The sequence below is a fragment of the Equus przewalskii genome, chromosome 2 (assembly GCF_037783145.1).
Source record: "Equus przewalskii isolate Varuska chromosome 2, EquPr2, whole genome shotgun sequence".
Lineage (NCBI taxonomy): Eukaryota > Metazoa > Chordata > Mammalia > Perissodactyla > Equidae > Equus > Equus przewalskii.
Window position 1 is genome coordinate 108,204,026 of NC_091832.1, and position 26,148 is coordinate 108,230,173.

At 37.3% G+C, this 26,148-nt stretch overlaps 1 protein-coding gene across 1 annotated transcript in view; it reads right to left on the reverse strand.

Moving 5' to 3' along the window:
• Nucleotides 1–16,899: 16,899 nt before the first annotated feature.
• The window catches only part of MYOZ2 (myozenin 2), a 38,645-nt gene continuing 29,396 nt past the window's right edge, over nucleotides 16,900–26,148 (reverse strand). The window contains exon 6 of the mRNA XM_008533159.2: nucleotides 16,900–17,328. Within this exon, the coding sequence (XP_008531381.1) occupies nucleotides 17,094–17,328 (235 nt within the window). The 3' untranslated portion in view covers nucleotides 16,900–17,093. The remainder of the gene's footprint in view (nucleotides 17,329–26,148) is intronic.

Here is a 26,148-nt window from a genome sequence, read left to right on the forward strand (position 1 = left end):
GCTCTGGCGTCAAAACCCCAGGCGGATGCCCAGTTCCCTTTAGCTTTCTGTGAATCATTGCGATCTGTTTGCAGTTAAATGGCTTCCGTTGGCATGAATGTGTAGTCCCCAACTGGTTATTTCGTGACTATTAATAAAATGAAAACTTTAATAAACATGTTGACTCAGTTAATGGTTAATTCTAAGAGAGATTTGGCTGCCTCCTTACCTTCCTTTCGAACAGGCTTTAAGTTATAAGCTGCTGCTTGGGAATTGGGCTAAACTTTGTTTTGTAATAAATTGTTTCTTAGGAGTGGTTGTATGAGAAAAACCCCGTCATCTTTAGTTATCAAAGATCCCTCTCAATAAGTAGTAATTAAGGTTTTGGAGCTCATGCCAAAGCTGATGCAGGTAGAACATACAAATAAAATCGATTTAAATGAACTTGGTAGGTTACGCTTAAAAGTTTATTTGAAAAAATAGAGTGAAGAAACATTTTAGTTTGGTATAGGAGAATATTGCTTGAGTCTGAATCAGTGAGAGTTTATTGAGCGTTATGATGTTCCCTTTACTGAATTAAGAACTGAAGGAGATACAATGAAATTTAAGACATGGTTTCTGCTTCCAAGAAATGTAAAACTTTCAGAGGAGGAGGAAAAAAACTCTACAGTTAAAAAGTAACGTCACTTAAAAAAAAAAAAAAAAGTAACGTCACTTACTCTCCCCTTGGTTTCAATAGTGCCGGTTTCTTCTGGTTTTGCAGCTGCTTCTCTGATGCACTTTAAATATTTTTATTCCTTTGTGTGCCCTCTCTGTTCCCAAGCACTCCATTTTCTTTTGTTGTTGAGCAGTTACTCCTATTGTCTCCTTGAGCAATCTCATCCCCATCATGGTGTCCTGTGTACCAAGGACTTGCAGATGCATATCTTCAGTTCAAACCCTTTCAAGCAATAGCATCTTCACTGGAATTTCACACAGGTACCGTAAATATGTCCCAAATTGACACTGGCATCTGTAGCATTCCCTACTCCTGATGACGTATTTTTCCCCACCCATCTGGAACCTAGCCCATTTTCATTCCCTATTTCAGATAATAGCACTTAGTTGCCCAAGTCAGAAATCCATGAGTACTCCCTGTGTTACGTTACCTTAATTTCCTCTATCCTAATATCAAATTCTATTGACTCCTATCTCTTTAAGTATCTCTCAAATTCACTCTTTTTTTAATCTCCACTCTCACTGTCTTAGTCCATCAAGTAATCATCATCTTGCCTGACTCATCTCCTTGGGACTCTTGCAATACCCTCGTGTTATTTCCTATTCCAGTCTATTAATAATTTTTCTAACATGAAATGTGGTCATGATATTCCTCTACTAAGATTTTTTCGGGGGGCCCCTGTTACCAGTAGAGCCATTCATGATCTAGCCCCAGACGGTTAACCTCATCTACCACTCTTGCCCATTTACTCCACACTAGTTATAATCAAATTGCTATTCTATGATCCTACTAGGTTCTCTCCAGATCCTTTAGGTCTCAGTTGAACATTTATCTCCTCCATGGAACCTTTCATAACTTTCTGAGACAGACTTGCCCTTCCTTCACCCTTTTTGGACTTAAGTCTACTATAATAATTATATTGTTACATAATTATTTCTTTGCAATGTAACTGACAGAGCCATCCCCACCTCCACTCTTGGAAAAATAATTTGAACTGTGGATAATAAAGGCTCATATGTTCTCGCTTCCCCATTTAGAGATTACAGAAGAATGCCCTTCAGTTCACCCTGCTCAAGAATTTGACCAGACCCTGACTGTACACTTTTTTAATCGTATAATTTCAAACTTTCTACCAGTTCCTGGCATATCTAAGTACTGAGTTTTAAATGATAGACTTGTAATAAGTCACAGGTTAAACATCCATAGGGCTGTCTGAAGCAAACAGATGAAACAAAGGAAAACTGATATTACACTGCATATTAGGAGAGGAGTTGCTCCCAGGAACTTTGTAGTTAGGAATGTCACAAATGCATTGCCTCTGTGAATTACCATTTGTCCTTGAGGGACATGTGTGTGCTTGATTCAATAGTTATTTATTGGGTCAGCTCAAATTTATGAAGAAGGATCTGTGCACTTCACACTGGCGTGAGATCATAAAAGCGAACAAGCTTGGAGTGCCGAAGACCACCTTATGTTGTTCAACTGAGGCCTAGCCAAAGTTCACATCACTAGCATCACCACACTTACACACCTATCATTATTATTCTGGAGTGATTATAACTCAGACTCTGGAAAATGTACTACGCTGTGGCTAGATTCACCCTATCACTGACGGGTCATAGAAGTAGCATCCTTCTTTCCTGAGGTGCTGTGATCCAGTAGTTCCAGGAGGTAATCAACAGCTAAAGGTATGGCAAACCATGACTCAGGTGGGTGGGGCAAAGTGAAATACAGCATAGAGAAGTAGTAGCTGAATAGCTGACTCAGGTTTAGATAAAAGACAAACTCCTTTTTCCCAAAATGCTTTGAGGAAATCATGAGTGCTGACAAGTATTATTTCCTTGCTAGAGAGCAAGGACCACATTTTTTCATTGTTGTATTTCTAGAGCATAGCTCAGTGCCTGGCACAGATGCTTAACAAATATGTGTTCATTGGATGGAGTGAAAAATTGGAAGTTTTCTTGATTTTTTAAAGAATAGAGATATCTGTGTTGGCCAAGGTTATTGGGGAGGGCTTCTGTGGGAGATCAAGTGTGAGCTTCAGCTTGGAAGATCCATAGGTAGGCATATTTGAAGGCATTGAGAAAGAGACTGACTACTTGAAGAGCAAAGTTTTAAAAACAGGAATGAACAAGGCCAATGCCGGGCTGTTGCAGAAAGCCTTTGTAAGTTCTTGAACAGGATGATTAGTTTGGAATTACATACAGAAGATTTATAGGGGAAATTATAGCCAGGCAGGAAGATGAGCTAAACTAGAGCGGTTCCAGAGAAATCTTCAGGCTGTGACTTGATGATGAGGCCAACCAGAAAAATCTAGTCATAATCAACCACTCCCTCCTTGACACACTCACATCCTAAGTTTTGTGACACCATCCTCTCATGGCTTTCCTCCAACTTCATTGACTTCTCCTTTCCAGTCTACTTTTCTCTTCTAAATGATAAATATGCCTCAGTGCCTGGTCCTGAGATCTCATTTATCCTCATGGTTTTAAATCCGTTTCCCACACGGTAGCCAAAGTAGTCTATTTAAAATGTAGACATGTTATTCCCCAACTTAAATTGTGCAATGATTTACCATTTTCATATAATAAAATCCAAATTCTTGCCAAGGCCTACAGACTCTGAATGATCTGTCCTTACCTCCCTAACAGCATCTGATGCTATTCAAGGTTTTGCATTCTTTGTTCCCTTTGTCTATAACAGTGGTTCTCAACTGGGGGTGATTTTGTCTCCCAGGAGACTTTTGGCCAGAGACATTTCTGGTTGTCACATTTGGAATGGGGTGGGAGTGGTATCCTGTGAGGCCAGGGATGCTGCCAAACATCCTACAATGGACAAGGCAGTCCCCCACAACAAAGAATTATTGAGTCATAAGTGTCAATAGTGCCAAGGTTGAGAAACCCTGACCTACAACACTCTTCCTGAGTCTCCAAGTGGCTGACTCCTTGTCATCCTCTGTACCTCAGTTTTGCCTTCATCTTCTTAGAAAAACCATCCTTCACCTCCACCTCTTTGCTGCTCTCTATGAGTGTCCTGTTTAATCACTTCATATCATTTATCACACACAACCTGTGATTATTTAGCTTATTTATTTGCTTACTTGTTTATTGTCTTTCTCATTATCCTGGAAGACAATTCCATGAAGGGGTTCTCTCTCTTGATCATCATTCTATCTGTAAAGTCTGATACAGTGGCACAGAGTGGGCATCAACAAAGAGTTGTTCAAGACCTGGGTTAGTATCTACAATAAGTCACTGAATGGAAACTTAACAATAAGAATTTATTTTATTCTTTTTCTTTTTTTCTGTATAACTGAAATGTACAGTTACCAAGAGAGCAGACTGAAGACATCTGGAAAGAAGTTGTCATGACTAACAGTGTCTTCTGGAAAGGCTGCTGATCTGCTGTCAGTAATCAAATGCATTCCACGAATACCCTCTCATGCTTAGTAGCTTCTCTCAATCGGAACTAGAAGTTGAGTAATATTATGGCCAAATTAACTTCTGTCTGTGGGATGATAAAAGTCAGTCAGGAAGGAAAGAAGGAAGGTAAGGGGGAGAATAGTACCAAAAATGAGATAAAATTATAATATTTTTGATCAAGTGATCTCTTAGAAATTCAGAAAACGTAATTTTTTTTAATATATGCATATCTGAAAAAAGCTATTTCAAAAATCTCTTGAGAAGTGTTTGGTCAGTTCTTTAAATTGAGAAAATGTTAGTTGTGGACATACATTGCTTTGTCTTTTCCTGCTTTTAGCAATAGATCCACATTACTTAACCACACAGGGCGTGCATAACTCCAAGTGGACTATTTCACTCTTTCCTGGCCGCAGTGATTGGTGTATGGGTGAGTCAGGCTAATCAGCATCCTTTCCAAGGAGTTTTCAGATCAGAGCTTACAGGAAAGAGTCCCTTTTTCTCTGATGGCAAAGCTGTAAAGATGTGAGCTCAGAGCTGCTTGTGGCGATGTACCTTGCCTTTTGAGAGTAGCTGATCTGAAAGAATAAAGCAGATATGAAGGGAAGAGGGAGAGGGAAAGAGAGTCCCTGAGTGTCCTTTATCCTCCTATAAAATATGGAATTCAGGAGTTGAAGTTTCAACGGAGTCCTCTAAGCTCTGCAGCATGACTTTTTGTTAAACATCAGAAGATCAAATTCAATATCCACGGCATCTTAGTCAGCCCTTCCTTAGCTGAAACTTTACTGGCCATACATCCCAATCTTTCTAAACCTCTGCTATATCTGAGTCAACATTTGCTGGTTAATCCCACTTAAGAGTTTAACCAGTGGCGTCCTTAATTTTTGCTGACTTATTGTCAGCCTAGGCAATTCCATTGCCCTCGTATGTTATTTCCTTTTGAAACATTCTAATTTTCTTATCTGTAAAATTAGGATGAGAAATAATACTTATATATGATGCCTTTTGATAATGCCCCAGATAAAAGCAACTATAAAGTCTTATACTGTGTTATTATGGCCATTAGTGCTGTTATTATGATTACCAATACTATTGTCATAAATGATAATGTGATGCTCCAAGGATGTATATGCTGTTTTTGTTGCTGTGATGTGTATTTTATTACAATGTCAAAGATGCAGGCAGCTTTAGAGTTCAGCTGGGCCAGCCTCCCACTCACTAAATGACCATCCCTGCTAGTGCTTGTCCAGCCTCTGTTCAAATATGGTGACAGTGATAGAAAACCTGATGCTTTGTCGGGCAGCCTATTCCTTTCTAAGACTTCCTTAACTGTTAAGAAATTTTCATCACAATGAGTTGAAATCGGTCTCCTAGTAATTTCCACACGCTGGTCTTATTTGTGTCCTTTGCAGCAACAGAAGTCTATATTCTGTTTTCCATAAACACTGTTTAACTTTGAAAACATCTTTTGTATTTTCAAGCTAAAAATATTTAATTCTGCCAACAATTTTTTGAAGGTCTAGAAAATATTAAACTAATTAACTGATTCATTCATTCCTTTATTATAGTTCCCCTCTTCCTAAAGTGGATTTAAAGTAAATTCTAAAAATAAGATAAAGTGAATTCCAGTATATAATATAAGGCAGTGGTCAAATACAAATAAGAAAAAGAATCAGAGCTATAGGAAATTAAAATGAGTAGAACGTAAAAAATGAGCAAAAGGACAGAAATGTGCATGAGCCTGTAGCTTAAACTTGTTTGGCTCTGATCTAAAATAAAAAGTGGATATGAGGTTTAAGTTATCAGTAACAGGAAAACATTTTTCTGTCATCATCTGAAATGCTTTTCCCCACATGGGCCTTCATCTAAGGAGGCTTATCTGTGTTCACTGACAAAGGTCTCATCAACACGTCCCTGGAAAATGCAGCAACAGGCTTCATATACCACCCATGTCACTGAATTCAGGATGCACTTTTGTTGTCAACTTCTGAGAAAACGTGGTCCCCAAAAATAAAAACAGATTTTTGCAATTAGCCTGATTATGGTTTGGGGCAATTATTTCCTCTCTTGGTTCAAACACTGTTTTCATCAGGGCAGTTTAAGTAAGATTGTTTTAACTTATTTTGCAGCTATGTCACTTTGTTATCCAATATAAGTTTATGTCCAAAATACTGAATTTCTTATTTGATTGATTTGTTTTTATGAATTGACGTGGAGCCGGGTTTCCCAAATTTAACGCCACTAGTTTTTTAGGACGCAAATGCTTATACTACCTCAGAACATAAACAACTTCGCCATCCGTTTACTTCATTTCTTTAAAACATCCTTTTAGGTTTTGATGTTTTAGTCCATATCTCATAAGATTCACTATTCTTCCTAGATTTTTGTTTTGCCAAAATTAATGATAGCTACTTTGTCTTTAGCTAAATCGTTGAGGAAAACGTTGAAGAAAGCTGGATTCTTGACATTCAGCTCCAGCTGTAGCCCAAGTTAAGCCTAGTGGCAGCGTTAGATTGTCTAAAAGCCAAGAAGAGACCATGTTTAAGGGCAATGGGGTACCATAGCAAAGTGGGGCCTTTAGACCTGGACAGTGCTGGGTTCAAATCCTGACCTTACCATTTATTGTTTCTGTGAACTTGAGCAGTAACTCTCTTCTCCAAACCTTAGTGTCCTCGTCTGTGTGTAGCAGGGTATCCTAGCCAATGCCTAACTGGATTGCTGTTAACAGGATTAGTAGGATTATCAACCCCATATGGGCATCTATTTGTAATTTTTCTTTTCCTGGCAATGTTTTGTAATCTGAAAGAAAGAATGACAGAAACAGATAGTGGAATTGCTTGTGTTCAGAAGCAACATGATATGATAGAAAGAACACTGGATGCAGAATTAGGAAACTCTCTTGCTCTTAACAAGTGGCTGTGTGGCCGTGGGCAGGTCAGTTTACCTCTCTTAACCTCTCTTTCCTAATCCATAAACGAAGGGCTTGGACCACAGGGTTCTAAATGCTGAAGCTCTGAAATGAAGGGGCCTTTTCCCAGTTGTTATTTAACTCCAAATACGTATCAGGAGCTAAGTGCTTTATGCAGGTTATTTTAACTTTCCCAACAACCCTAAAATATTAATATTTAGATATTATTAATATCCTTGTTTTAGAGACAATGAAAGTGAGGTACCTAGCACAGTGTCTGGCCCACAGGAGGCCCTCAATCAACATAAGCTGAATGACTAAATAAAAGAACATATCAGTTGAGTATGCTGCCTGGTTGCAGGCATGAAAATGCAGTAGAGTAAGCAGAAATGATGGAAGGCAGTATGTACTGGACTAATAGATTCAGAAGTAAAGATCAAAAATATCTAGAGATTTTGTCATAAAGCCATTCACTAGGATTTTTGTGCATAGATATCATTTCTCTTTAATTTTTTATAAAACAAGTTTTATGACATGTTTTATGTGTAAGATTCTGTAGAATCTGAGAGGTAGAAAGGATCTCAGAGGTTAGTTTGTTAAAATCCCTCGCTGTGCAGACGAGAAAACTTCAGCTCAGGGAAGTAAATTTACCCGAGCTCATGCTAGACACTGGTAGACCCGGGACTGCAATCCAGTTCCTGAACTCGTGGAATTTGCCTGGTGTGTAATGTTTCCCCTGAATATTCTGAAGTGTCATAGGAGATAGTCCTCTTTTGCTTCTTAAAGTGCAGTAAAATTTCTTCTATGTTCCAGTATTGGTAATCAACATATTTGGCATATTTGTACACTTCTGGAAGGCAAAAGGAACATAAGGAGGAAATCAACAGCATTTCACAAGTGAAGATTTTCTTTTTCTGAATTGTCATATCCGTGGTAGTACTCTGACTTTATGAAAAACACCCAAGGTGTTTGGAAATTTACCAAACTTATTTTTCCAGCCCTCCGGAACCTAACAAATCGAAGCCTCTGTGACATGTGTACACAGACACACACCCACACATACAACTTTACATCTCGGATTGACTGGTTTTCAAAGTAGTTCATTAAGAAATACAACAGTGAAGTAGCACTGTGTCTTTTGCTCATAGCACATTGGCTGAAGCTCCAAACCAAAGGAAGTTGCTCTGGAGAGCACATTTCTTTATAAAGAGGACAAAAATATTCAGGGCACCAGTGTTTTCAAGTTGAACTTCCTTGTTGAAATTCACTTCACAGTCAAAAGAAAAGAGGGAAGTAAGGCTTATTTTTTAATAGAATAATAAAATTGTTGGAAAATATTCAGTGATAGAAATACTTCTAAGAATTATAGAAATACTGTATATAAAGGCAGAAATTCTAGAGTATTGAATTTATTTCTAATTCTTAACTGTTAGTCTCTTGAGTCTTTCATTCTCTTATGTATAAAACAAGCCCTAAAGCTTAAATTGTACTGGGGAAAAAAACAAACTAACTATTAGCAAATAATACTCCTGGAATGTGTGTTCAAGCCGTTTTTGTACAATTTAAAAAGTAGTTTTCTGATTAAATTGTTTTCTACAAGTTTTGTTCTGCTGCTGTTGCAAATTCTTGTAATTCTGAAGAACTGTCTTTATCAAATTAGTTATAATTGTTTTAACGTGATGGAGAGAAGCCATTTTGGTTGCTAAAACCAGTGCTGACATTTCATTTTCAAACAGGAACTAGCCGGAGGTAGAACAGTAGGTTTCAATCATTTGAGACTGCAGCCGACAGTGAGCAGTAAATTTTCATTGTGATCCAGCTCACCTGGACATATATAAAACGAATCAGAAGTTTCATGAAACAATGCTATTGCCATGAATGATGTACTCTGATATTTTATTTCATTTACTTCTATCTCATTTGAAAAGCTGCTGATCATAACCAACTAAAATGATTTCTAGACCCCCTAACAGAACACAACTACGGTTGGAAAGACAAGAGGTTTTTACTGAAAAAAGCAATGTTTCCTCTTTTCTTTAATACGGTCTGGAAGTTTACTTCCTTCCAGTTAGAAAAGAATATTTATTTTGGTTCCATATTGTCACATTAACATATTTTTACTGGTAATATTAAAACTTCCTGGCCTTGTAAAAAAGGCCTTTACTTTCTGGCTCCACATTTTACTAACATTCCCCCATTCAGTTTTATTTCTCTATGGTTAATAAATGAGGTATATAAGTTCTATAAGGCTATATCTATGTAGATATAGATAAATATGGAATCAGTTACAGTGGGTCACCAGAAGGTGTGTGGAAGGTACCCATGTGGATGATTGTGTTCTCAACTTAGATAGCAGAGAGAACAAGACAGTGTTAGGAGTGTTAGAGCAGAAGCAGGATTCTTGGGTCCTAATTTCAGATCTGCAATGTTAGATTGGGCTGGTTTCCTAACTTTTCTTTTTTTTTGGAAGATTAGCCCTGAGCTAACTACTGCCAATCCTCCCCTTTTTGCGGAGGAAGACTGGTCCTGAGCTAACATCCATGCCCATCTTCCTCTACTTTATATGTGGGACGCCTACCACAGCATGGCTTTTGCCAAGCGGTGCCATGTCCGCACCCGGATCCTAACCAGCAAACCCCAGGCAGCCAAGAAGCGAAACATGCAAACTTAACCGCTGCGCCACCAGGCTGGCCCATGGTTTCTTAACTTTTCTGATGTAAGTTTCCATTTTGTGAATGAAGGAATTGATCTAGAATATTTCAAGATAGTATCTAATTCTAAAATTTTTTGATTCTAAGCAAATGGTTGTTTAAACCAAAGAGAGTGTTTTATTATGCTATTAATAAAATAGTAGTAGTTTGTATTTGGCAAAATAATAACTTGTTCTTTTCTTCTTATTATTACCCTATCTAAATTATTAATATTCTTTGCTATGCCAACAAGAAGACATTTAAGGAAACATCAGGGTATGAAACTGTACAAATGTCATAGTCTAATGCATTCTGATCATTGTGATCATTAACCATAATCGATACATTTATACATATATGCATCTGAAAACATGATGATTTTGCTGTGTAGCTATGTGTCAGTCTATTCAGGCTACGAGAACAGAGTACCATATCTTGGGTGGCTTATAAACAACAGAAATTTATTTCTCACAGTTCCGGAAGCTGGGAAGTCCAAGATCAAGTCGCTGGCAGATTTGGTGTCTGGTGAGAGCCCTCTTCCTGATTCATAGATGGCTGTCATCTCACTGTGTCCTCACATGGGGCAAGGGATGAAGGATCTCTCTGGGGTCTCTTTTATGAGGGCACTAATCCCATTCATTAGGGTTCCCTTCTTATGATCTAATCACCTCTCAAAGACCCCACCTCCTAATACCATCATGTTGGGGTTAGGATTTCAACATATGAGTTTTAGAGGGGCACACACATTCACTCTATAGCATTATAATAAGTTTAATGTGTTTTTAATAGGTTTTGATGAGTTTGTGAGGAAACTTACTGTAATTAATCATATACTATGTTCACATCTCTGAGTATCAGAAGTAAAGAATATGTTTCTTAAATAATCGTAGTCCATGTTCACATTTGACTTTATGTTCCAAAGTAGAGGCTGAGTCTGGAGTGCTGTATGGCCCAGAAGAAAGCCTTGTCCAGGAGGCGGGACCTGAGGCAAATCGACTATGTTGTGGAATCTTCCTTAGCTCCAATTTTTCACATGGGTAAAATTAAGGTAAAATGGATATTAGGAACTGAGTTTAAAAATTAAGCTTGAGAATGGAAATTAGAAAGTATTCTTGCTTGCTTTTTCAAGGTAAGGTGGAAAAGAAGAAAAAGCTATTCTAGGTTGATTGTATTTAGGTGAACTTTTCCTTATTTTAGCATCAGCTCATAGAGGAATCACCTCCTCTCCCTGGTTATGACTTCCAGAAGCCTAATTTCTTTAAGCTAGTTGGAAACTCCCCAGAGAAAGGGACATGGGAGTGAGTGTTTTTATTCATTATACTCTAGAGATGATTGTGCCAAAGTGTAAGAATCCAGGTGCAGTATGCTTGCTGATTGGAAACATTCCAAACAGGTATTTATATGAAAAGCCGTTTCAAATGGAAAAAGAGAAAAAAAAGAGGAAGGGTTCTGCACCATCAGTCCCAGGGGAACTCCCTTCTGATTGTGTAATGTATTTTCTGAAGACATAGGGTATACTGATCAAGAAAAGGGTCCACCATATTGATTTTTTAAAATTCTCAAGTGACATACAAAACATGTGAGTGCTCACAAGAAACAAGACCATTTTAGGAAGATCCTAAAAAGGCTGTCTCAATTGCAATTTTCAGTCTGGAGACTGTTTATCTTAAAAAGTAGTCAGGCCATTTTACTGTTTCTGATTATGTGTACATTTAATATACCCATTGCTCCAATATATATTAGTTCCAAATCAGGACCAAATATATTTATTCCAAAGTAGTTTCAGTGTAACTTCTAATATAACTTAGTTCTAAATGCTTTTGCTTTCTTATTGTGTGATCTTGATAATTTTTTATTTTATTAATAAGAATAGCTAACATTTATCGAGCATTCACCATGTATTGGGTAATAGTCTTTATGATGCATCATTTTTAAGATAGAGACTAGTATTATCTCCATAATCCAAATACATTTATTTATTTAACAAATTTTTATTGTTCTTTACTATGTACCAGGCACAGAGGATATAGCAGTTAATAACAAATTCAAAGTCCCTGACCTCAGAGAGTGTTCATTCTGGTGGGCGAGAAGAACAATAAAGGAATAAATATGTCTGTTATGTGTGGCGGCCATAAGAATGCTCCTTGCTTCTTAGCTACCGGAGGGGCCCAGTTCTGCGGCTCTTAGACCTCCATCACTGCATTCGTCCACAGTCTGCTCCTAGCCGATGACTGACCGTGACAGTGACACGACGGCAGGCCTGTTTGTGGTGTACACGGGACCTCTCCTGCAGGTGACTTTGGCTCAAGGATCCCGTAACAGCCTTGCCAGATCTTCCCTATACTGCACAGCAGTCTAGACCACATCCATGCACTTCTATTTCAGGCCTCTTAGCCCTCCCAGCCTTTCTTGACTTCTTCCCCGTTTTCTCTCACGTGGGCAGTTTTCCTAATAAAATTCTTACAGGTTTAACTGCATGTTGGCTGGCATCTGCTTCTCAGAGGATCCAGACTAACACATTGTATTAGGAAGTGATAAGTGCTATAAAGAAAAGTGAAAGTACAATAAGGGGTTAGAAGTGCTAAATAAGGTAGAAGTCTTAAATAAGGGTGGTCAAGGAAGGTCAGGCAGAGATGACATTTGAGCCACATAAAAGCTGGAGAAAACTGTGACAGACCGAGTAAATTGCTTGAGATTCTATCACCGATTTATGATAGATCAGCAGATAGCTGTTATCTTTAAATACGCCTGCTTTTATATGTTGTTTGCAAGTAAGTGATGATAAAGAAAATGTAAGGAGAGTATTTATTTGAGCGACAATTCACATCAGACAACTGTGTATGTGTAGAACAGAACTATTTCAAAGAGGGTGAGGGAAAGGCTGCAGAAACTGTAGAGAAACACAATTAGCTTCTGCTCAGCCTCGCCTGAGTTTCCTTTCAGCCTGCTTCATTCTAGCGTTCTTTTTTCCCCTTGTTCTTTTATACGTACGTTGCCAGTGCTGCACGTTCTATGCTAACTCTTCAATCAGCAGCTTTAAAATAGGGGATGACATTGAGCTTATCTCTTTTCCCTCTGACTTTTTCCGGTCCTGTTTCCGGTAACATCTCCATCTCCCACACTGCCTAAGTTGTCATTGGCAAATGTGTGTTTCAAAATAGTACACAATACAGAATATTAAGCACATTCTTTTGTATCTGAACTATAACCTCTTAGAAAAAGCTTTTTTTCCTCTTTGCCCCTAGGTATCGAATCTTCCTATTGAAATCACACTGTATTGAGAGGCCAGGGAAAGTTTTTATCCTGGGTTGAAGTCTAGCTCTTCTATTTAAGGAATTCAAATAGGGGCACACCCTTTTATTTATCTAATAACACTTCAGCTTAAGCCATTAAAACCCTTATACAATTATACTTATTTTTTTCTTAGTTCTTGGAAGTTTAACTTTTTTAAGCATCAAAATTTTCTAAAAATTCTTTGGTATGTTTGTGAAGTGCTTTGATCGGTTAGTTTGGAATGGATTCCCCTTGCTTGTTCTTTTGGCAAAAGCCTGTCATTCTTCCCCCGTTCACAGAAAATGAACTGCCCTTCTGCCTACGTAAGAAAGCATGTGGAGGTCGAAAGTATTTTTCACAAGAAAAGGGGCATTCAAAGCAATATTTTCCTAAGCTTAATAAAAAGCAGTGTGGCTGAGAAACTGCAATGATGTCACGTACGTTTTATCTTGCATAAGCAGCAGAGTGAGGAAATTCCAGAATTAATAAGTCTGCTGGTACAGCTGTGCCCTGAGCTGGAAAGTTCAGGATGTTCTTTTCATATTCACAACTGGACATTTTGCTCCACATTGGCCTTTGTGAGACTATTTGGCTCTCTCCATTTCCAAGCTGCTAAAACGTTTATAAATGGGTCTATTTAGAAAATGTAAAGTTTTAAATGAATGCAACAAATGGTCATTTTGACTAAATATTATTGTCGATATCTGCCTTGATTCTATACTAACCAATAATTAGTTATTTTTAATTACCAAGTCCTTTCAAACAGTGAGTTAAGAAATGGAAAATACTTTGAGAAATGATTGAAAGGAGTGGAGAGTTAAAATCCAAGAATGATTTTTTTTTTTAGGAAGATTAGCCCTGAGCTAACTGCTGCCACCACTCCTCCTCTTTTTGCTGAGGCAGACTGGCCCTGAGCTAACATCTGTGCCCATCTTCCTCTACTTTATATGTGGGATGCCTACCACAGCATGGCTTGCCAAGTGGTGCCATGCCCGCACCCGGGATCCGAACCAGCGAACCCGAGGCTGCCGAAGCAGAACCTGCGAACTTAACCGCTGTGCCACCGGGCCAGCCCCAAGAATGATCTTCTTACCATAGCTCTAGTTATTAATGTAGCTCTAGTTATCTTCTGGAGAACAGTTGGCCCACTGATCACCAGGAAATTGGCTTAAATAAAATGGGAGATATAATTTCATGACCTGGAAGTCTGTTGAATAGTATAATGGAAATTGAGAGAGTTTCCTCTAAAGTTTTGAAAAGTAGAAAATATTTTCATTTAAAGGAATGGCTTTGGTGTGTTATCACACTAGGTGATTTCTTTCAGCTTTATAATTTATTAGTGTCATGCATTCCTTTCCTCTTTATTTCCTCTTCTTTGGCTTTACAGGGGAAAGAAAAGGAAGGTTACAGAGATCAAAGGGTGCACAATGCTGAGCAGAAACGAGTAGGTTTAATCAGAGTGCACTTTTGTGTTTCTCTAATTTCAAAATTAAACATGTCTGTTGCTTGTTCTATTTAGTTCACTTTCAACACAGTCTGAAAGTTCAGCTTTCTCTCATCGTGAGTGCTTGAATGACTTTGGAGGGTGACTCTAAAATTACTCAATTTATAGTGGTATTTGCTCAAAATGAAGATAACGGAGTTTTTTAAAAATTATTTTGTCTTGACATAATAAAGGAGTTTAAGGCTGAATTTTATTCTGAAAGTGAAGTTATGAACCATGAGTTCTTAAAGCATATATTTTAGAGCCAGACTCACCAAATTCTTCCCCTTTGGAGCCAGAATTAAGCTAATCACCTTAGTTTTCTGAGGCTCAATTTTCTTACGCAAAATGGAGATTGTTTATAATACCTTCCTCTCAGGATAATTATGAAAATAAAATGATATTTAAAATATACGTATTAACTAGCCTTTATAAAGCAGTGAATACAGTGCATGGCATTTAGTAGTCTGTCAAAAAATGTTATTTTCGCTCTTTTACTTTCTGTTTTAGTTTTCTTTCTCCTTTATTCCATTTTTCTTGTATACAAATGTGGGTGGAAAAAAATGCCAGTCTTTCTGCTGTTCTAAAAAGGCTATCATATTTTTTCAGATTTTGAAAGTTTTAGCTGCTTTTCAGGTCAATGGAAAATCCATTCAACATTCCTTCTAAATTCTTAATTGTTTAGCAACTGGAGTGTGAAATTTTGGCATTTCTAAAGGTGTCAGACAGCTGAGCTAGAATCAATGGACACTTCCAGGAAAAGAAGAAATACGGTAGGGAGCAGAGGGTTAGTCCATCATTTTCTACCCAATCTTGAAAAAAAACAACTTAGGATTCTCCCTTTTCAAATACTCCTTTATGGTACTGGCGAGTACTGTTCTCTGGCTGACATATTTAATTGCTGGCCACCTTTTTGGTGGTTGACAAAATAGTGACACTGAGCATAGAATTTAACTATTTGGAGATAGTTGAAATCATGCAAGAAAATTTCAATTTAATGAAAAATAGTAACTCATTTCAAACTGCTAATAAAAAACTAACCCATTTCATCAAAATGAACAGTAGAATATGACTAATTTTTATTTTTTTAAAGATTAAAATGTACAGAAAAAGGCTTGCTGGGAGCCTCATATCTAGAATTTATCACAGACGCTAACATTGTTATGTTAAAACAGGTAAACACCAAAATATAAATAAAACTAAGATATCTTAAAGATACAAGTTCTCTACAATTTTAGTGTAATACTTTGATATTGTTACTCTCTAGAGATTGCATTTTTTGTATGCAATTTTTAAAAAATTTCTCTATTTAAAAGTCTAGAGGATGATTAAAACAACCACCAATTCCAATGCTACATACACAGACTCTTTTGTAAATAGGTGATGTTGCCATGTAACATTCTTAACCTACACTCTCCTTCTTCCCATCTCCTAAACTTAATCTGGTAAGTAGTTTTCTATGGTATAAACATCTATCACAGAACTCTTAACTGAATTGAAATGGGGAGAATTGATACCTATGTCTTACCAGTTTCATGTTATATACTTCCTCAATCTTATTTTAAGACATATCGATAACTTCATATTAGTTTGTCTTTCACACCAATATCTTCACATGTCTCATGATGGATGTGTGCTACATTACTTTCAGCTGCTTTGGTACTGTTTTATTTCCTGGTTCTGTTTGGGTTTTACAGTGTGTGCTCCCTAGTACTTAAGGATTTGAGCGGAATCTAAACATTTCAGCAAAGAAAGCGGGCAATTCAAATTATACGGTCTTCCTCTCTCACATATATATATATATATGTATGTATGTATGTTAGTGTGTATTTTATTTGTTATTACTCTTCTAAAAATGCATACGTAAGGTTGAACCTAATCAACACACAGCATTGGGATTTGTGGAACTTGAATTCCGAGTCCACCTCGGTCATTAAAAATGTAGTAGTATGACGTTCCTTGAGTCATTGTCTCTTGGTCTCCTTGACTTAATATTACACGCATATAATAACCCAATTGAACTTTGGAGAATGCCATTTAGAATAATTATCTAATGATTTAAAGCATGTCGAAAAATACAAGCACTTTAGAAATTCAAAGAATGACTAATGAAAAGACTTCATCCAGACACGCTATTTTATCATGGTCGCCAGAAAGGAAGAACCCAACCCTTTTCTCCACCAATAGTGTTTGTACATCATCTTTCATGGCTTTCATCCCTTAAATAAAACCCTGAATCAGTCTATCTTGCACTGTATTTTGATTTTAGATTCCATTTGAAAAACTTATTCAGAAATGGCTCATATTAAAGGAAACAAAGATGAAAACTTCTGTTGTCAGTTACTATTCTGGACTCTCTCAATGAAAAGCCTGGATTGTTTAGATCAGGTGAAAACAAAATTATGAATAAAGACAAGTGAGTTAAAAAGTTTTAAATAAGATTTTGAATTGTTTATTAGTGTTTGATCTGAGATTGAAGTTAAATGCCATAAAAGGAAAATTGCTAAATTGCTATAAAATTATTGCTACCAATGAAGAGTGTAAGTGGCTTTGCCAGTAAGTAGAAATAATAAAACAGCAACATTTATGTTCAGAGGTTTCTGTGGCACATAGAACTTTCTTTTCAGAGGTCTTCTGTTTCTGGTACGGTGGTATCCTCTGTAGGTTCAGTTGTTATCACTATAGGAATATTCTCAGAAACCCATCCCTTAGGAGTCCTGTTAAAGGACCGTCTGCCAGAAAGAGGATTGGCAAAGGCCATGAACCTGGGATCTGTTAGAAGTAGTAGGTCAAAATCTGGAACCTTGAATTTAACCATCTTTGATGCTTTTTCAAAACCTCCAAATGGCGTGGCAACTCTGCAGGAAATGAAAAGAAAAAGAATACGTTAATTAATTTTCAAACATATTTGCCAGAAAATAGAAAACAATTTATGATTTTATGAGCATGTTGTTCTGTTATATGCTTAGTATGGTTTTCAGTTTTTTACCTCTGAGGCAAGCATTTCCATGTAAGGACTGTGCCTTTATGATAAAACAGATAGTGATAACAAGTTGGTGTAAAGTCCCTTTGTATGTAACTCTTAGTTTTGGACTAATCTATTCCCTGTACCCTGAGCTCATCGCAAACATTTCTTGCCTTTGTGCCTTTGCTAACAATGTTTCCTTGCTTCAGGTGTTTCCTCCCTGCCTCCTCTCCACCTGTGTATGTCCTGTGGCCTGTAAGTTCTAACTTCCTCCCACTATCCCAGCTCACACTTCCTTCCTCAACCAAATTCCTGTAGCATTGATTATCTTGTGTCATTTAGTCTTATGATATGGTACTTCCTATTGTCAGCTTCTCTTTTTAATAATGTGGTTTGGTTTGGGTCACCTGTGTATTATAAACTCGGAGGGCAAGAAGTGTGTCTTTTGCATCTTTCTATCCCTACTTCAGAAACCTCAAAATCCTTCCATCTGTCTTCTGAATAAAGTCTGACTCCTTATCTTGGCATTCAAGGCCCACATAATGTTCTAGCTTGATTTAGCCATTAATTTGGATATTCATTCAGCACATTCAGCTCATTCAGGCATATTTCTAAGCGCTGAGATGTAGCAGTGAACAATGTAGTCAAAGTCTGAGCACTTATATTCTAGTGAAGGAGACAGACAATAAAAAAACATAAACATATAGACGAACATCCAATAGTGATAAAAGCTATGCAGAAAATTAAAGCAGGATAATGTAACAGGGCACACGCAAATGACTAGATAGTCAGGGAACACTTCTCTAAAGAGGGGACATTTAAACTGCCCTCGGAAGGTCAGAAGTTAGCCATGGACAGCACAACTGAAGCACATTAGCATTTCAGGGAGAGGGAGTAGCTAATGCAAAGAATCTAAAGCAGAAATAATGTTGGCATGTTCCAGAAAGGAAAGAAGGCCTGTGCTGCTAGACTAGTAGGTGGGGCAGATCAAAGAAGGAAGAGAACAGAGAGGTAGATTGTGTGGGACTTTGTCCAAGAAAGGATTATGAATTTCATTCTAAGCGTGAAGAGGAACCATTGTCAGGTATAAAGCAAAGGACGTGATATAATCTGATTAAATGTTTATAAAGATCACTCTGGCTGCTGTTGCTGTGCAAACAGCTATAGGGAGACGGGAGTGGAAGGAGGAAAGATACTGCAGTAATTCAAGTGAGAAATGATGGCGGCTTGGGTTTCAGGTGTTCTCCACGAAGATGGAAAGAAGTGGGTGGTCTCAGGATGTGTTTTAAGGGTAGAGGCAACAGGATTTGCTGATAAATTGGATAATAATTGTGAGGGAGATATAAAAATCAAGGATTACTCATAGGTTTAAAGTTTTAAAAACTGGCTGATGAAAGACAGAGAGGAATGTTTGGTGTGTGCTTGGAAAAAATGATTTCGATATCCCAGTGGAAAGGTCAGTCATGCTGGTTTTGCCCTGTTCTCTTTTATACACCTTTGTTCTAGTCAAACTAAGTGTGCTGATTGCTCGCTCTTCTCCTTTAGGCCCACCTGCCTCGTTGCCTTTACTCATAGTCTCGTTTCTCTGCTTGGAGTATGCTGACCCTTGCTACTACATTTCTAAACCCACTTAAAATTCTAAGTACGTTATTTAAGTAACATAATTAACTTTCCTCTTACAGCTCTGCCAAATCTCCCACAGCCAGAAGTAAGTTCTATATCTCTTAAGTGTCCATGGACTCTATTTTTACTTCCCCTGTAACCTTTCCATCTTTTGTTATACCCATGGTATGTCTGCCTTATTTCTTACCAGACTGTACTCCAAAAGGATTGGAATTCTCTCTGATGTATCTGCATAACTCATTATAACATTGTACGTAGAAGATCCTCCTAAACATTTTGACAATGGAATTGGCACAACTATATAGATTCTCCAATATTGTGGAGATTATTTTAAAACCCGGAAAAGATCTGATTTTCTTTGTAGCTCCATGACTCTGTGATCTTTCCTGACTATCCTAACTTCTGTGTGACAATAGTGAGGAACAATGGAGTCCGGTTAGGTAAGGAGAAAGTGACTGATGGACTTTGGGAAGTTGGATGGCTTTGACGGGTAGGATTGAAGCATTATTGAAGTAAAGAATAAACGAAAAGTAAAGGTACAATGTGATAGAGAGTGGGATGCTTGAAACAGAAATTTTGAAGGTAGCATAGGTATTGGTAATGACAAACTTTCAGAAAAGTCAAGAGTGACTGAGATGGGATTGAGAAAACAATCCTTAACAGTGAGAGTTTGGGCTGGCCCCATGGCATAGTGGGTAAGCTTGGTGCATTCCACTTCAGCAGCCTGGGTTGGTGAGTTTGGATCCCAGGCACAAACCTATACCACTTGTCAGCCATGCTGTGGTGACCCATATGCTGTGGTGGTGACCCACATACAAAGTGGAGGAAGATTGGCACAGATGTTAGCTCAGGGTAAGTCTTCCTCCACAACAAAAACCACAGGAAAACTGAGACAGTCAAGGACTTGACAGGGCAGAGAGTTCAGAGGATGATTTACATGGATATTATAGTCACCAAAAAGTGATGACAGGAATAATACTGGAGAAGAAGACAGTGAACCAGGTGTTAAAATCTTCAGCAAAGGGAATGTCCACAGAGTGGATAGATGACCTCACCCATGGCTGTAGCAGATGTAACTGTGTCATATAGTGTAGAACCTCATATCTTATTGGCCCATAATTTTCTTGTCTTCTAGCATTTTGCTCCCTTATGAAGAGCAGTGTGTTTTACTTTCTGTTGCATCTATTCTCAAGATGACTGACCTTCTAATATTTCCCCCAAATTGCTCTGGAAGATACGGATAATAACAGATCACTGGTTGGTAGTATCCTGCGTCTAATGTGGGATTTCAGCAATCTTATCATATGGACTTTCATATCCAGAGCCTAAAGCTCTGGAGGTAAGAGAGGTCAAGTTGGAAAAGAACTTTAAGAACTTAGATTACCATTCAGGTGCTTTATGATTAGTAAACTTCAGAAGGCATAGTAATGGTGAAAGCTAATATTTATTGACCGGGTACTGTGCACCAGACACTATTCTAAGTGCTTCTCAGACTCTATTGGTATAGGAATCGCTTTGCTGTCTTGTTAAGTGCAGATGCTAATTTAGTCAGTCTAGAGTGTGTCCTGAGATTCTGCATTTCTAACCAGTTCCCAGATGATGCCAGTGCTGCTGGTCTGAGGACCACACCTTGAGTACCAAGGCTTTACGTTATTGTCTCCCTAAATCCTCACTCATAACAACCTTATCAGCTGGTTCTATTTACATCCCCATTTAATACACGAATCTGAGGCATGGATAAGTTAAATGACTTGCTCAAAGTCTCCCAGCTATAGAGCTGCAGAACCAGGATTTAGACCCAGGCAGAGAGACTCACTGGAGGCCTGCTTTAGTTGTTACCCTATACCACACCACACGAGATAATTCTTAAGGAGAGTTGGGCCTTCTGAGATCACTTTCTAAGTAGAGTAACGTGTTTAGGAATGTCAGCCCACCATGTCTAAGTGATGTCAAAGAAGGCTGCTGTCCCATTCATGATGCAACTAAGTGATTCAATGTCCCACATTTTGTCATTTGCTTTAGTGAAGTGAAGCATCTTTATGACACAAATTTGATTCAGTACTTAAGTAAAACTTTTATTTTTGGATGTGCAAGATGTCCAAGACAATATTTCAGCATTTTAGAGGCTTGCCATTGTGTATCAGTAGTCTGTTCATTTGCTGATTCATTCATTTATCATAGGACAAACTACTGATTACTTATTACGTCTAGAAACTCTGCTATGTGTCAGGAATTCAAAGTCGGAAAGATTGTAGTATGTCTTAACCTCAGTGAAGTCAAAGACAAGTAAAGAGAGAAATACAAGGAAAAAACCAACTCATCACGGAATAAAATAGTTACTCTAAGGAAAGACCGTCCTGAAATGCAGAGGAGCTTATGGTAAAAAGCACCTTAGACTGCCTGGTAGGTCAGGAAACACTTCTTAAGCTTAAAGCCTGGGATCAGGAACAGCTACATAATCTGTAGGGCCCAGTGCAAAATGAAAACTTGGGGGTCCTTGTTAAAAAGTTGTTAATTTCAAAACAGAGACAGCAAAGCATTAAACCAGACACGGCCCTTCTAAGCGTGGGGTCATGCAATTGCACAGGCCGTACATCCGTTCCTGAGCGTTTAAGAATATATAGCTATCCATTGGATACAAGAGGCTGAAATCAAGCATTTCTAGATTTAGGCTGAATCTGGTCAATTAAATCTTGTTTTGATTAATTCCAGAAATGAATTTTACTCATTTATTTATTTCTTTCTGAATTAAATCAGAGAAGAAATGTTCCTCTGCAGCTGAAATCCAATATTTGGGTTTGGCATTTAGTACATTAACTTTTCCCTTTTATCCAGGTCTGTTTTGTTTTCTCCTCCCAATTTGTGGGTCATTTTCTTCTGTAAATGAAAACATTCCCTTCCGTTCCATCACCCGTCTCCTACCTCCTACCACTGATCCAGGGAAAGCCTGCTATTTGAAAAACAGAGTTTTCTTTTCTTTGGCACCATTGAGACTATGTCCTGTTTGTTTGAATTTTTATTGCCCTCAGACACAAAGTAAAGTCCATCAACAGAGATGTTAAGCATTCAAAGTGGGAGACTCCTTGGAAAGTTTTTAAGATCTCTAAAAATTGTTTCAAGTTTTAGTCAAAGCTAGGGAGGCAAAATTTCCACGGAAAGATTTGGAATATTCTACTGAAAGATGCATCTCTATAATTTCCATGGTATAAATTCTTCAAATATAGATCTGACTTAAAAAAACTTTTATACTTTGGCATCTATGTGATGAATAAGCCTTTTTAGGGCCAGCCCCATTGCCGAGTGCCTAAGTTCGTGCCCTCTGCTTCTGCGGCCCAGGGTTTTGCTGGTTCGGATCCTGGGTGTGGACCTAGCACCGCTCATCAGGCTGTGCTGAGGCGGAGTCCCACATGCCACAACCAGAGGCACTCACAACTAGAATCTACAGCTAGTTCTTGGGAGGGATTTGGGGAGAAGAGAAGAAGAAGAAGAAGAAGAAGAAGACAAGGAGAAGGAGAAAAGATTGGCAACAGGTGTTAGCTCAAGTGCCAGCCTAAGAAAACAAATCCCTTTTTACTTAGATTCACAGTTAATAGACGCTTTCTTGTTTATTTTGATTGATTAGTGATAGGACTGAGTTTGTAAAAATTACTAGTGTTGGACATATAATACAGCCATGATAATTACTGATTGTTCTATAAGGTAAAGAATTATGCAAAATGTTTGCATAGAAATTAAAAGAAATAATTCTTCCAGACAGCTGATGGATATAATATATGTAAAGGTACTTAATCATATAATCATAGAATCTATTTTACAGGTGAAGAAATTAACACCGGGAGAGGTTCAGTGACATACCCAAAGTCATACAGCTTTTTGAAGCAGAGCTGGAAACCTGCTTGCTCCTAGTTTACTTTTCCTCGCATGCTACGTGGGTTTAATATAGTGGTATTTGAATACAGCATAATATTTAAATATATTCAAAATGTGTACAAGAAGACAAAGTTGTGTTAAACTATGGGCCATTTTGAAACTATGACCTGAGAGCCAGTTCTCATCCAGTCATTACCCTTGCTGAATGCTATCAGACTGCACCTTACCCTTATATGCTTTATTAACGGAATCTAATAATTATGTAGAATAATGTGGGGCTACCAAATAATGTTTTACTCTTTGCAAAGGACTTTGGGGATATTTAGAAACTGCTTCTTTCTTTCTTTCTCTCTCTCTGTTGCTCTCATTTGTTTTTGCAAAAACGAAAAAAATATATTAGAATAAAGTCAGTATAATAACATTGAATTATTTAAGAAGCAGATGGGAAAATGATACTTCTGATTACATTTTATTTTTAAAATGTATAAATATAATAGTTGTGTGAGGAACTAAATTTCTGGTCAATTTTTTTCTCGTAATCTTGAGTACTTTGATAAAATAAAATCCTGTTAAATAGCCTATAACAGGAAAGATAACCCAATTTGCACCTGGAGATTATTTTAACCTTTCTTTTAAATTGCTGGAATGTGTTCTGGACAAATTCAAAGAATGACTTTTATCACATTTAATTTTTAAAGGTCCAGATACCTATTGAGATTATTTTGCTTACGTGATTTTTTTAAATAAATTTTATTGAAGTGTAAGATACATTAAAAAAAGTATACGAATAATAAAGTAAAACTTAATGAATGTTATTTATTTTCTAATTATTTGTTGCTGATATATAAAAATATCATTAAGTTTTATGTTGACCTTGTACTCTGTGACCTTGATAAATTTACTTACCAATTCTAATTACAAACCTGTAGCTTCTTTTGAATTTCCTGTGGACATAATCATGTCATTTGTGAATAAGGACACTTCTATTTTTCCTTTCTTCTACTTAGACCTTTTGTTTATTATTATTGTTTCATTGTCTAGCAGAGGTCCACAAACAATTTTTGTCTAAAAATGAGCGTATGTTTTTATTTTAACTTTTACCTTTAAAGAATATTTTCACTGGATATAGAGTTATAGTCTGGTAGTTACTTATTTTGTAATTTTAAAGGTGTTATTCCATTGTCTCCCATAATTCCAGTTGGGAAATCATCCATCTTATTTTTACGAGAATGTGTCTTTTATTCCCTAGCTGTAAGATTTTCGTACTGTCTATGGTTGTCAGCAGTTTTACACTCATGTGCCTCTGTGTGGTTTACTTTGTGTTTACCCTTTCTGGGTTGTGTGGTACTTCTTGAACCTGAGGCTTGATGTCTCTTGTCAAATTTGAAAAATTCTTGGTCATTAACTCTTCAGATATTGCTTGTGCCTTCTCTCTCTTATTCCCTCCTGAAATCTGATCACACACATATATTGTCATTGTTAGTACTCTTCCAAGTGTGGCTTCTGCTATTTTCTTGCATTTTGGGGTTTTTTTGGTGAGGAAGTTTGGCCCTGAGCTAACATCTGTGATAATCTTCCTCTGTTTTGTATATGGGACGCCTCCACAGCATGGCTTGGTGAGCGGTGTTTGGATCCGCACCCGGGATCCAAACCCATGAACCCCAGGCCACCAAAGCAGAGTGCACAAACCTAACCACTATGCTGCTGGGCTGGCTTTATTTTCCTTTTTTTGAATCCTTTTTTTCTCTCTATGCTTCAGTTTGAACATTTTCTGAATTAGTTTATGAATTCTCTCTTAAGCTGTGTTTAATCTGCCATGAAATCTATTTATTTAATTTTTAAAAAACATTTCTATCATTAAATATAACACAAGTACAGAGAACCTCAGAAAAATCTACGATAACTTATTATAAAGTGAATCATTTTGTAACCACTACAAATGTTAAGAGCTCCTCCAGAAGCCCCAAACATGTCCCTGCCCAGTCACAACCCTCTCCTGCCCCTAGTTGCAGTCAATATCTTGATGTTTATGTAATATCAATTTATAAAATACTTTAAAACTTTCTTTATATGTTAATAACCCATGTGTGCATCTCTAACTATTATGGTTTAGTTTTGCCTTTTAAATCTTTTTTACACGATTGATTTCCCTTTCATCTCTTCCTTGCATTTTATTTATTGAAGATATGGGATAATTTGTCCTATAGAGTTTCCCACAGATTGAATTTTACCAATTACATTCTCTTGGTATATTTTAACATGTTTCTCTGTTCTTTGTAATTCCTGTAAATTTTATATCGATCCAGTGACTTAATCCTTTAGTTGTTAATTTCAGTTACTGTACTTTTCATTTTTGTAGAATTTCCATTTGACCTTTTTTTAAAAAAACATTTCCAATCTGCTGGAATTCTTCATCTTGTCATTTATTTTCTTGAAGATATCTCTCACAATTAAAGTGTCTGATATTTCAATAATTTGATCTTTGTGTCTGTTTCTTTTATTATTTTTCTCTTTACTTTTAGTCATTTGGCCTTGTCTCATAGTATACCTGGTAATTTTTAATTGACTGATGAACACTGTGTAAAAAAATTGTAGAGATAATTTGAGTCTCTGAATGGTGTCATCTCCCTTCCAGAGAAGATTTGCTTTTGTCCATGGCAGACAGTTTGACTTAAAGAAGGTGACCTTTATCGAATCTAGGACTGTGTTGATTGGGACCAACATTTAATTTCATGAAGGCTGGTCTATTCACCTTTACTTCAGAAGTATAACCCTTTATGTTTCCCAACTAAGAGCTTGGAATCTTTGGGCCCCTCCTCCTAGCAGACCCTATTTCCCTATTTTTGGTCTTCCTCAGAATCTTGAGATTGCCAAAAGGTTTGCTCATCTTCTCTACTTCTTCTTAGCTGCTGCCAATGAATCAGCAAAAGCCTCAAGAGGAAAAGTGGTACCACATGTTGGGTTTATATCTCTAAAGTTCCTTTATCTCCAGGATCTTAGCTCTCAAGTTCTTACTTCTTGGTAGCTTTTCAATCATTTTTTAAAATCATTTTTCTAATAACTAGCTTTTCAACATACTTTTGTGAAGTTGTTCTGATATAAACCAGTCTGCCATAGCTAGGAATGGATTTCCATGTCCTACCTATGTGACTTTTTATAGTTTTGTTCATTTAGCAAGCATTTAAGCTGAAGATATGATTACACTGTTTATTGTTGTTAG